The 12,026-nt window shown below is 47.6% G+C and overlaps 1 protein-coding gene across 1 annotated transcript in view; it reads left to right on the top strand.

Annotated features, from left to right (window-relative positions):
* The window catches only part of Col4a4 (collagen type IV alpha 4 chain), a 115,412-nt gene that overhangs the window by 18,246 nt on the left and 85,140 nt on the right, over positions 1-12,026 (top strand). Inside the window, exon 4 of the mRNA XM_021635103.2 lies at positions 1,964-2,041. Within this exon, the coding sequence (XP_021490778.1) occupies positions 1,964-2,041 (78 nt within the window). The remainder of the gene's footprint in view (positions 1-1,963; positions 2,042-12,026) is intronic.

Below are 12,026 nucleotides of genomic sequence, written 5' to 3'. Positions count from 1 at the left end.
TCAGAGGTTTGGTCCGTTGTCATCATGGTGGGAAACGGTGGCCCACAGGAAGACACGGTGCTGGAGAAGGAGCTGAGAGTTCTACATCTGGATTGGCAGGCAGCAGGAAGAGCAGCACCGGGCCAGCCTGAGCATCAGAGACCTCAACGCCCACCCCACTTCCTCCAGATGCCGCCTGTCCTAATCCTTTCTGATAATGCTACCCACCCCCATGAGCCTATGGAGGCCATTTTCATTCAAACCACCACACCCCTGCCCCTTGAAGAAAGTTTAGATTGGGTGGTTAAAAAAAAAAAAAAAAAAAAAACCTTTTGAGTAGATCCTTTGTTTTGTCTCACTGTCACCCACATTTATGGACATATGCATGTATATGTGTGTGCTTATGTATGTATTTGTATGGAATATACATACTAACATGTATTGCACTTACTAGTCTTCTACCAGGGCCGTAACTATTGGCTTAGCTGCTTTCTCTCTCTCTTTCTCCTCTTCTCTCTCCCACTTTCCCCCCTCCCCCCTCTTCTTTGACAGTGTGTCATGTATCCCAGGCTGGTCTTGAACTTGCCCTGATCCTCTTACCTCTACCTCCTAATGCTGTGTCTATAGGGTAGTACTTCTCTATTTCTCTCATTTCACATTTGTTTATGTTCATTCCTTCAGCTTAAAAGATGCATCAGTTATGCAAATAGGCAAGGTTGGAGTAGGCAAAGTTTATCTCTGTTGCTTTCTTGACGGTCTGATTTCTTCTAGTAGCTCCAGCACCTAACTCCTCCTGACCATCTGAGCCTTAGAGGATAGACAAAAGCAGGTGCTCGAAACTGGCTAGTTTTAGTAGAGAGCCCACATAGGGCAACAGCTATTCCTGGACTACACTTAGTATTGAAGTGGCTGATGGCTCTGGGTATAGATAATATGGACATTCAGTGAATGACAAGGTGCCGTGTCTCACAAAGGGCAGGAACACTCTTGTTCCTGTGAGGTGTGTGCAGGTGCGTGTGTATGTGCATGTATGTGTTCATGTGTGTGTGAGTGAGTGTGTGTGTGCGTGTTTGCTGGAAATTACTCATGTTCAGGAGCTGGGGACTGAGAAACCCATTAGACTCACAATGATTCTCAACCTTCCTGATGCTGTGACCCTTTACTACAGGCCCTCATGGTGAGGTGACTCCAACCATAAAATTATTTCATTGCTACTTCATGATTGTAACTTTGCTGTGGTTATGAGTCATAAACACCTGATATGCAGGATAGCTGATATGTGATCCCAATGGGTCACGACCCACAGGTTGAGAATCATTGCATTAGCGAAACCACCTCAGCGAACCAGCAAATAACAGGAATTAAAATTTTAAATCCAAACCAGAAGTTTATCTAGAGAATTGCCCTAGGAAGGATTTGTCTGGTGAGGGCCACATACGCTGGCCGATCTGGGAGGCACAACAAGGAGGCCATGGGAAGAAAGTCAAGCTTATCATCGAAACTAGACTCCTCTGTGCCAAGCCTGCCTGGCTGCAGCACTTACATACACCTCTAAACCTTTCTCAACTTACCACTGCAGTCCTCATGGAAAGGCTCTAGGCGATTCTGGCTCTGCTGGCCTTTGAACAAGGTTCCTCTTTCTCCAGTGTCCTCAGTGTCCATGGGTCTGACCCATGCAATCAGCCCACCTACATTGCAACTTGGTGCACTACTTTTTATGTGTTGGTCCTACTCATTGCAGCCAGGTGTGATGGGTGGGGGGGTTACTTGTGAAGCTGAGGCAGGAGGATCAAACGTCTGAGTGCAGCCTGGCTTCCTACCTTCAACCTGTCTCACAGTAAATAAATCAGCATTTGCTTTGCCTGGATGCAAAGGTAAAAAGTGTTCTGCAGGATTTGCACACGTTGGGCTTGTTCTAGCGTATTTTCTATGAACTGGACCAAGCCCCGAGGCTTAATATACTTTAATATGCCTTACTTTCCAGAGTGGCAAGAAATACGGCGGCCCCTGTGGAGGAAGAAACTGCTCTGTCTGCCAGTGTCTTCCTGAAAAGGGATCTCGGGTGAGTGACTGGGAAATCAACGTGGACAGCAGGCCTGGGGTTCAAACCATTCAGCAGCCTCCAGTGCTGCTGTTAGCCAGCAGTGCGGTGCTGATCTCTTACAGTGAGTGCTCTTCGTGGTCTTAGGGAAGGCTGCAATTAACTGGGACTATGTGTGAAGCTGAGAAGACAATCTGGGCTGCGCTGTGCACCCTGTGTTTTATACAACACTAGTGTCAGGAATCGCCCTATGAAGAAAGGCCTGCGGTGTCCGTTCTGGGTCACCTCCTCCAAGGCTTATTGCATAGCAGTGTTTTAAAGACTCTGAGAAGTGTGCGAAGGAAAAAAAAAAAACAACTAACTTGGTTTAAAGTCATCTTCCAGACATCTGACCATAACACCCTTTCATGTAAAGCACCCTATTGAAATTTAGTATCCCAGTTTAAGGCAATAGCTGTACATTGCAGGCTCCGTATTTGCCGTGACTATTCTATCAGCTCGAAATGCCTTACCTAACTCTCTGGCTCCTCACCTTACATACAGCAATTCTGCTTTGCAGAGGACTGAGCCCAAGACCAGTTTCTAGTTTAAGGCCACCCAGAAGAGTTCTGCTGGCAACTGGACTCGTGTCTATTTCATAAATCGCGGGGCCCATCTTGGCTACTGTCTTTTGGGGAACTCATATATGTGTCCCTGGGCTGCAGTTGGCAGCTTGTCAGCCATGTGCTGAGGTTCAGATGAAGTAACTCCTTTGCTTTAAAACCCTCTCATATATTTTTTGTAGACCTATGCTGAAATACCAATCTTTATACCTTAACTACTCATAATTGTGTGTCAATTACAAAGGAGAAAGTAAAAGACCGCAATGGAAATATCCCCACAGTCTGGCAAGAAGGGTTAAGGTTGGTTGTCTTCCTCAAGCTTTGGATAGTTTTGAGGTCAATTCAACGGTTGGTTTTGATGCTGTAGTCTTCATGCTACTGAAACAGAGTGCATTGGAGGCCTGTCTCAGTCAGGGTTAGTTACATTTGCTGCAATGAATGAGACACCATGACCACAAAGCAAGGTGGGGAAGAAAGGGATTATTCAGCTGAGTCTTCCACACTGCTGTTCATCACCAAGGGAAGGCAGGACAGGAACTCCAGCAGGGCCGAAACCTGGAGACAGGAGCTGATGCAGGCCAAGGAGGAGTGCTGCTTACTGGCTTGCTCCACACGGCTTGCTCAGCCTGCTTTTTTATAGAAGATCACCAGCCACAGTGAGCTGTGCCCTCCCTAACTGATCACTAATTGAGAGAATGTCTTATAGCTGCATCTCATGGAGACATTTCCTCAGCTGAAGCTCCTTCCCCTCTGATGACTCTTGAGTGTGCCAAGTGGACACATAAAACCAGACAGTACTGGGCTTTAGTCAACTTAAATCTGTTTCTCACTGTTCTGGAAGCCAGCAAGCCAAGTTCAAGGTGCCTGCAAACCTTGTGGCTAATGAGAGCCATTTTCCATCTTGAGGATGGTGTTTTTTGGAGAGAGACAGAGAGTGCTCTAGGATCTTCTCAGAAGGGTTTCGTGGTGATGATCAAGTTACCTCCCAGATACTCCATCCCCTACTCTTGACACATTAGAGCTTGGGATTTCAACATATGTAAAAGGGACATAAACGTTTAGTCCAAATGATGCCCATATCAACCCTACAGGGCTAGGCATGACACTCAGAAAGCATGCTTGGCTGGCAGTCAGTCTTTAGGGCAAAGCATTTCCTTCCTCCCACTCCGTGGCTTTATCACTGCATCCATGTACCTTTAGGAATCTCAGTCCCCTTAGTTCAGTGGTTCTTTGCTGTGGATCATTTTGTTTCACCCACCTTTCTAGGGACACTGACTGTTGAATCACATTTTAGTCGTCACAGTTGAGTGGAGGGAGCTACTGGTGTCTAACGAGCAGAGGCCAACAGTTCAGCTCAGCTTCCCGGGTGTCATTCAGGGTACATGCTACACCAGAGGTTGATGGGTGCCCAGCACCAACAGAGCCACATAGAGAAGGTGGGGTGGGTGTGACTGTTTGTGTTTCCATCTGGTGGTGGAAGGAGCCCGAATCGGAGCCAGTAACCACATCCAGGTGCCTGTCCTCACTTTCCGCCCTTGCCCCACAGGCAGGGAAAGGTTGTTACACTTAGATTCCGACACCTGGGTCTACTGTCACCCCGTGAGCTCAAGCCCTTTACATCTGCTGCCTGGATCCCGCTTCTGCTTCTTGAACTCTGTGATCACAAGACAATGACTGTGTACAGACTGTGCTTTTGAGCTTCCAAGGCTGTCCGTTGGACTGCCAGGGCTTCCTAGGCTGAGCTTCTCTCTGCTATGTGTGTGTCCCCGGGACTGGGTGGCCAAGGGGACAGTGTGTGCAGCGCTAGCAACCCACGCCTTTCCTGGTGGCTGGAATCTTCCTGTGAGGGCTGCAGGTATGGGTGGCATTTTTCCAGCCGAGAATGTGGGAGGAAGGCCATATGGCACTGGGAGGGGCTGGAGATGGAGGCGCTCAGTTCTTAGCGTCCAGCCAAGCTCTCTAGCCACAGTGGCAGCTCCCTGTGGACTGCTGAATGCTAACAGCAAGTTGACACTGAATTCCAAGGGCTGGAGGCATCTCCCTGAGGTTACTCAGCCCAGTTAGGGAAAGTCTGGTTTCCCTAAGAAGAAAGTTGTGGCTTTCCTGTGGGGTCAATGGGTGGTTTGTTTAAGCCCCATACTAGAACTCTTGAGTCTGAAGTGATTCTTTTTATTATTGTTTATTCCTTGATAATACAAGCATATAATACATTCTGGTCATTTAATATCACCATTATCATCTGTCATCCCCCCCCCACACACATACACACTGAAAACTTTCTTCTCAATAAGTCCCCTTCCTGCTTTGATCTCTCTCTCTCTGTCTCAGTGTGTGTGTGTGACAGGAGTGATTCACTGAATTTAATTGGGGTTGGTGACACTGGGGCAGTGTCACCTTACTAGTGAGTGCAGCACTGAAGAAGACGACACCTCCACAGCAACCATCAGTTGCCATGGGTTCCTTACAGAGGAGGAGTGGTGGCATCATGAACCCTCCCCCATCCTTGGCCAACAGCTCGTACCAGGTACTTTTCACTTCCTAACTATGGCTTCTGGAGGAGCACCAAAGCGCAGGAGGCTGAGTGATTCTTGACGAATGAAGCTAGCTTCTTGCTAACAGATTAGCTCTTTGTCTGGGTCTGGAGTTACAGTGAGGTAGAGCAGGGACAGATATGTGCAGTGTCCAGCCTTCTCACTCCGTCAGTTTTGAGTACGGCTATGTCTGGACGCCCTCATAGATCCTAAGCACGTGCTTGTGGTGGGTCATGAAAACAGCCTCTTGACTCACAGTGCACACTTTAGAGGGACACAATCTTGCTCATTGGCAACCTTTGGAATAGGTGTATTCTGTTGCACTGCTTTGAGCAGGCAGGTGGTCTACATGCATCCATCAATAGACTCCAGCCTACAGAGAATTCGGTGTGCAGTGCAAGCACACTGGGAATCCGTAAGAAAACCTGCTGTTTCCAAGAAAGAAAAACAGGGTCAACAGTGAGTCTCCCCTCTGTACCTAGCCCTCCTATCTCACGTTGCACTGCTATAAAGTGAGCAAGCTCCCGTAATTCAAATCCCCGGGAACTTCAGGTATGGCCAGAGATGAGCATCTTCACAGTGAGTCAACTCTGACCACCGTGGCACTGGGAACTTTCCAGGCCAGTGGTGTTGGGGTAGTGGAGGGGATGAGAGTGCACTTTCTGATGGCTGGCTGGCAGATCCAAGCTCAACAGAGGAGAGAAAGATTTGTCTAGAGGGTAAATCCGTCCCTCGGAGTGATGGTATCCCTTGGTTCTGGGACGTAGGGCATGAGTGGATAGCTGCTGAGTTGCTCCCCTACACGATCCAGGATTCTGCCCATCTCCTTTCCAAACTTGCTGTTCATCTCTCTGTAAGGAGGCAAATGGGATAGAATCGGACAGGAGTTTAACTTAGTCTTTGTCAGTCTCAAGGGAAGCAGCTCCATGTAGTTAGTGGTTGTCTGTAAGATGAAGCCATGTCCTTATGAACCAGGACGGGACCTTTGATGAGTGCTGGGTTAGTAACTAGGAGGGTAATAGAAATAGTTTATCTTTCTGCAGCTTTTTTTTTTTTAATAGAATGTGTTTTATCATCTGAGGGAGTGAAGCAGCTATGAAACTAACAGAGCTTTGAGATGTGATGGTCTCGGTACAAGGGGCAAATGACTTTAGACTCATACCGTCTTCATGTTTTTAGTGTGAAACCCAAATATCAGTGAGTCTCTGTTTCCTTTGGGATTGTAAATCGCTGAATATGCTTAGTACAATGCATCACGGCACTCACTGACTCACCCCTTATATTTTTATCAGCCTGCATCCTGTGATTAAGAAGCAGAATTTACGTCGGGATTTTCAGTTATTGTTAGTATTTTTCATACCATTAAATTATTTGCACACAGTTCTAACACTCAGACGCTTTATCATGGACACAGCTGTTTTCAGGACACTAATTTCAGCCTGGCAAATGGTATAGAGCAGTGGTTTTATGTCTCCAAATTCCCAGTAGTCAATAACCTGTTTTTACAGGAAACACAATCCAGTGACAACCAAAGGTTGGTAAAGCCAGCCTGTCACCCATTCCTAGGCTTTGCTGCTACTTTATTGTCCTGTGCATCTTATTCCTCCAAGGACTCTCTGGATGACTCACTTTGTCATCACCAGAAAATTCTCTGATCAGTGATTCTATCTATCTATCTATCTATCTATCTATCTATCTATCTATCTACATATACATATATTATGCAAGTAACCTGTGGTCAGAAGGCGAGGACCACTCTCATTGATAAGAATGAGGCACTGGGCCATGCCTTTGTCCTGCAGAGGCACAAAACCCCAGAGTTTTTCTGAAACCCAGTCCCCTGCTATCACATGTAGTTCCTGTGGATTACAGCTGCCAGGCTGCAGGTCACAGTGTTGGTTTAGCTTGCTCAAGGGTTTATTTCAGAAATGGTAACTTTTTTTTTTTTTAACACCAGAACACTTGCAGAAGCCAAAGGAGCCTATTTCTAGATTTGAGTTTGCTGTGTCTAGGGGTTGAGTATTTTGGAGAAGGGCTTTTGGAGCCTGCGCTTAGCAGAAGGTCTATCTACAGTATCAAGGCAACAACAACAGTCGAGGTCCATCTGAAGAGTAACTGCGCGTAATCCCATCAATTTTGGTATGCTGACAGATCTCCCTGACATGTAGCATTTGTGTCTATGAAAGGAGGAGAAAGAATATTTGCCTCCTTCATTGTACAGTTGCAGCATATTTCCCACCGAGCCAAGTCCATGTGGTTCTAACAAACAGGACTTCTTCCAGGCTTAATTTTAGTGTGGGCTTGATGGCGGTTTCCAAGTATCTGCGTATGCCATTCATTTCCTTCAGTGCAGTGATTTCCAGTGGGGTTTCAGGTCTCCCTGTGTGGAGTCCAAGCTCTTTTTTCATCACTTTGCCGTGCTATCTTAACTGCAAGTAGCAGGAATACTTTCCCATTTGTTCGACAAATAACCGTCAAACACTTGCCAGGCAAAGGACAAGGTCGTGTCATAAAGAAGAGAGTCCCCAGGGCTGGGAGGTTTCGCAGTCCTTAGGAGAGACAGAGGAGAATAATCCTCAAGCACTCTGTGGGCGCTTGAGGATGCCTCATGGTAAAAGGTCCTGGCTTCTCCTTGGGTGGGCAAGTTGGTTCCCTGAGCTGGCTTTGCTTGGCAGCATGTGGGCATCTGGCAGAGGATGCTGGATATGCCCTCCAGTTTGGACCTGCTGGAGGTGGAGGGCAGCCAGCCCCAGTGTGGAGGAAGAGTCACATTGACACCCACAGCTTCTGTGACAATTTGGCACACGCTTTGGTGGCTTGCTGGAACAGAAGTGTGCGCTTTAACGAACCCCCGAGACCAGATGTTCAAAGGCAAGGCATTGGCACTGCCAGCCTCCAGCTGCTGAGTCTGCTCCAACCAATGTGGTTCTTAAGAGTGCTTAACATTCTTCGGTTCTGGATGCACTTCCCCAGCTTCCTTCGTGTTGGTTTATTCTCTGTGGTCTGTGTCGACTCTTACCCACACCCTTCTTATAAGGAAATGTGGGAGGGCAGTTAGAACTCCCCTGGGTGACCTAGGATAAGATCCTAACTCTTGTCACCTTATAAGCACAGTGGGCATAGGGACAATGGATACCTGTGTCTGGGGAAGAGAGGGTGTTACTGGGAAGGCCTGCTAATAGGCTACTGCATTACCCAGGTGGGAAGTCAGAGTCTTACCAAGGAGTGGATATGGAGGTGGGTGGGCTCGGAAATATTCCCGAGGCTGGCTTGACCACGGAGGGAGGCTTGGGAACTGTGGGTGAGTGCTCAGTGTGGTACTGTTTGCCCAAGTGAGGGTGTAAGTTGTGTCGACAGACAAATATTTCAAGAGCTACAGGCGGAGGGAACTGCTTAACTGTGGATGCAGTGTGCTGCATGGAAACACACAGTCTTCCCCATGAAGAGGAAGGCAGAAGGGGCCAAGGCATCCACCGGAGCTCCAGGAGAGCTGCTACAGGAGGAAGAGGAGCTGTGCAGGACACAGAGAGGGGAAAAACACGAGGAGTCTGGGGAAGGGAGGAAGGGATGCCAGGACAACAGGGCAGAGGAGGAGGGAAAGTCACAGGAGCAGACTGCACAGGACCCCACCTGGTGTCCTCGGTCTCCACCGCGCTCAGATTATGCCAAGCTGTTCCCAACACACTAATGTGCAGGATGGGAGACTCGCTCATCAGGGACTGGTCCAGGAGGTGACCTTATTGCCCAAATGGCTTAGCTTTCTCCTTTGGACCTCTGTACAGTGTTTTTGGATTGCACCTGCACACTGCCTCTTGAGGGCATAGCCAAAGTCCCTAGCATGCCCCAAGGCAGACTGATCAACGAACCCCACAAACGTGTTAACAGGTGAGGTGATCGTAAGGTACAGGAACATTCTTTGCTACTGCACTCCAGGACCCTTGGACTGCTTACCACCTCTTCCTTCTCCAGTTTTGAAATTCTTCCTAATGCCTAGACTCCTCTCTCCCCCAAATGATATGGGAAGATTCAGGAGGCCCTGTGTGCCCAGAGGACTCCAGCATGGCCTTCTTTCCGCCCAGTGTGAGGGTGTTTGTGATAGCGCAGTGACCCCTAGTGGCCTGTTCTCTGAATTACACTTATGTATTAAAAAGAAAAGGGGCGTTAAAGGGAATGATAACAACATCAGAGTAAATAGATGAAGCAAAGGGAGAGCTAGGTACAATGTTTATTTGTAAATTCTAGTTTCAGTGGGTGGGACCTGGAGGAGAGGAGGGAGGGCGCCACACATTTAAAATTTGTAGTGTGTGAGAGACAATGGCCAAGGTTCTGTAATGGGAATGGTTCTCTGGTCCCAAAGACATTCTAAAGGGCATTATGTTAAACAGATATTAAATCATATACACAAAACATTAATGGAATGAAGGTGGGGAATCTTCTTGGCTGTTCTTTTCAGGTGGCTGTGGGTTTGAGGTCAGTGTGGTTGGTGAGGTCTGGGAGGGAAAGGGAGGCAGACACCTTGAAGTCAGAAGATCTGTGTTCGGATCTCTTCTTCCCCAGGTACTTGCTGTGTGGTCTCAAGCAAAATGCTTTGTCTCTCTGAGGTTAAGAGTCCTCACAGGAGAATGAGGAAATATACAAGAATGGCTTTCTGCTCTCCATGGTTGTAAAGCGCCCATGAGAAGAAAGCAGAACACCATATTGAGCTTAAGGCAGATGAAAATCCCAGACCTTGGTGGCATGGTCATTAATGTCACTGCCATCAACATATTTTTGATGAGAGGAAAGTAGGGTTTGAGTGACAGGCGAGGAAAGGCCGCTGTCATCTCTAGGATATACAAGTGTAAATGGAGCAGGGACAGGTAGGTTGGGGTGGTGGGGCACAGTGTGTCATCAGAGGGTAATGGCACAGGAAGAGGGCAGACTGAAGAGAGCCATGTTGGGGAGAAAACTGGGGTCAAAGGATTGAAGGAGACTGACATGACCATGACTAAGGCTTTGCAGTGGGATGAAGATGAGCTAGACATATGGCAGGAGTCGTCTTTAAAGGAAGACACAACAGATGTGCTCATGGGAGGGAGAGACGGCAAGGTCAGATGGCCCACAGGGTGCTGTGTATAGATCAGTCACACTGGCAGTCACGGGGAAGAAGACTGGGAGAGAGGAGCCCTGCTTTGACATGGTGAGTGTGAATTAGGAGGAAGATACCCAAGAGAGTGTAGAAGACAGAGTCTAGAAGACAGCTGGAAAACAGAGCTGGGACTAGCAGATGATATCAAGGCCCATGGGAAGCGAAGTCTGCAGTAAATTGGGTTAAATCTTGTTTCCTAGGGCTGCCTCATAAAGAAACAGGGAGCTCGTGCAGATATACTCTCAAAAAATTAGACAAAGGTGAGCTCAGTGCTAGAGTGCTTGCTTAGCATTCCTTAGACTTCAGTTCCTGTTTCCTCCCCAAAGCAAGTGAAGGCTACATACAAAGCATACATTACAGCCGGGAAAGGTGACATATGCCTGTAACCCCAGCACTGAAGCCAGGGGTCGGCGTGAGCAGAGGCAAGAGGTTACCGTGTGTTCAACGCTCAGCACTCCACTACACAGAGAAGTAGGGCCAGCCAGGGCTACAGAGTGAGATCTTGTGTCCCCAAAACTGGATGATGATGATGATGATGATGATAAGTAGGAGGAGGAGAAGGAAAACCAGAAATCTCACTTCAGACACCATAGGAATTAGTGGGACCCTGTGCTCTGTCAGTTCATTAGTGGGAGGCAGAATTGTCTGGGGAGAAACTGAACCTCCAGTTAGGAATTCAAGGCAGCAGCGATGTGGGATTGAGGCAATGTTCTCAGCTGCCCCTGTGGATACAACGTGGCACACCTCTCCGTGTTTGGCTATATTCCCTGGGGTAGTAATGGAGGGTGGCTGATCCATAACCAAGTTTGGTAGGTAAACCTTTCCCCCTTCCTGCGACACTTCAATAGCCACCACCATGGTCTTACAATCCAAGGGTGAACTGGAAACACCTTATTTGCTACTTCGTTCATTTTTTTTTTTACATTGATTAGAATTTTTTTGCAGAGAAAAACCATGAAAAAGTCACAGGAGAAAACTGGACAGACAGATGGACAGACAGACAGACACACTCTGTCCTGACTCATGAGGGCACTCCATTTCTGGCTTTGGTTGACAGTCTCTCAACGTTCCCATGGAAAGGTCTCCTCAGTGTGTGTGTGTGTGTGTGTGTGTGTGTGTGTGGGTGGGTGGGTGTGGGTGGGTGTGTGTGTGCACGTGTGCACAGAAGCCAGAAGACTGTATCTGATGCCCTTTCACCTGTTTTGAAACAGAGTCTCTTAATTGGCCTGCATCTCATCAAGTAAGCAAGGGGTCTGCCTGTATCGGCCTCCCTAACTCTGGAATTATGAACCAGTACCTTTCTACCTAGCTTTTTAGACTCAGGTCTCCACACTTGCATAGCAACCATTTTGCCAGCTAAGCCACCTCCCCACCCCTGTATATGGGTTTGTAGCTGTCAGTTTGCAACTAAGCTGCTCAAGTCACAAAGGAGAGGGGTGGTTTTTCTCATCCTTCATGGGTTATGGGCTCAGAAAAACAAGATCAGTGGCTGCCAAAAAGGCTGTCTTGAAATTTTGATTTTTTTTTTCCTTAGAAAAAGTATAATTTTTTTGTCTTTTGATTTCTTCTACTTTGTGAAACAAAAGTGATTTTTCTTACTCCTGCTGCTGAAAGGGTATTCCTCAGTCAGGTAACCAGGAACAAGGTCCTAAGGAATGTCCAGACCTTGGAGCGATTCTGTGTGTACTCTGATCCACCTCCTTTGTCCAGCTGAGCCAGCTGCTGCAAGAACTCTGATAACTAAT

Source organism: Meriones unguiculatus, chromosome 15, assembly GCF_030254825.1.
Source record: "Meriones unguiculatus strain TT.TT164.6M chromosome 15, Bangor_MerUng_6.1, whole genome shotgun sequence".
Lineage (NCBI taxonomy): Eukaryota > Metazoa > Chordata > Mammalia > Rodentia > Muridae > Meriones > Meriones unguiculatus.
This window is presented reverse-complemented; position numbering and strand designations above follow the sequence as displayed.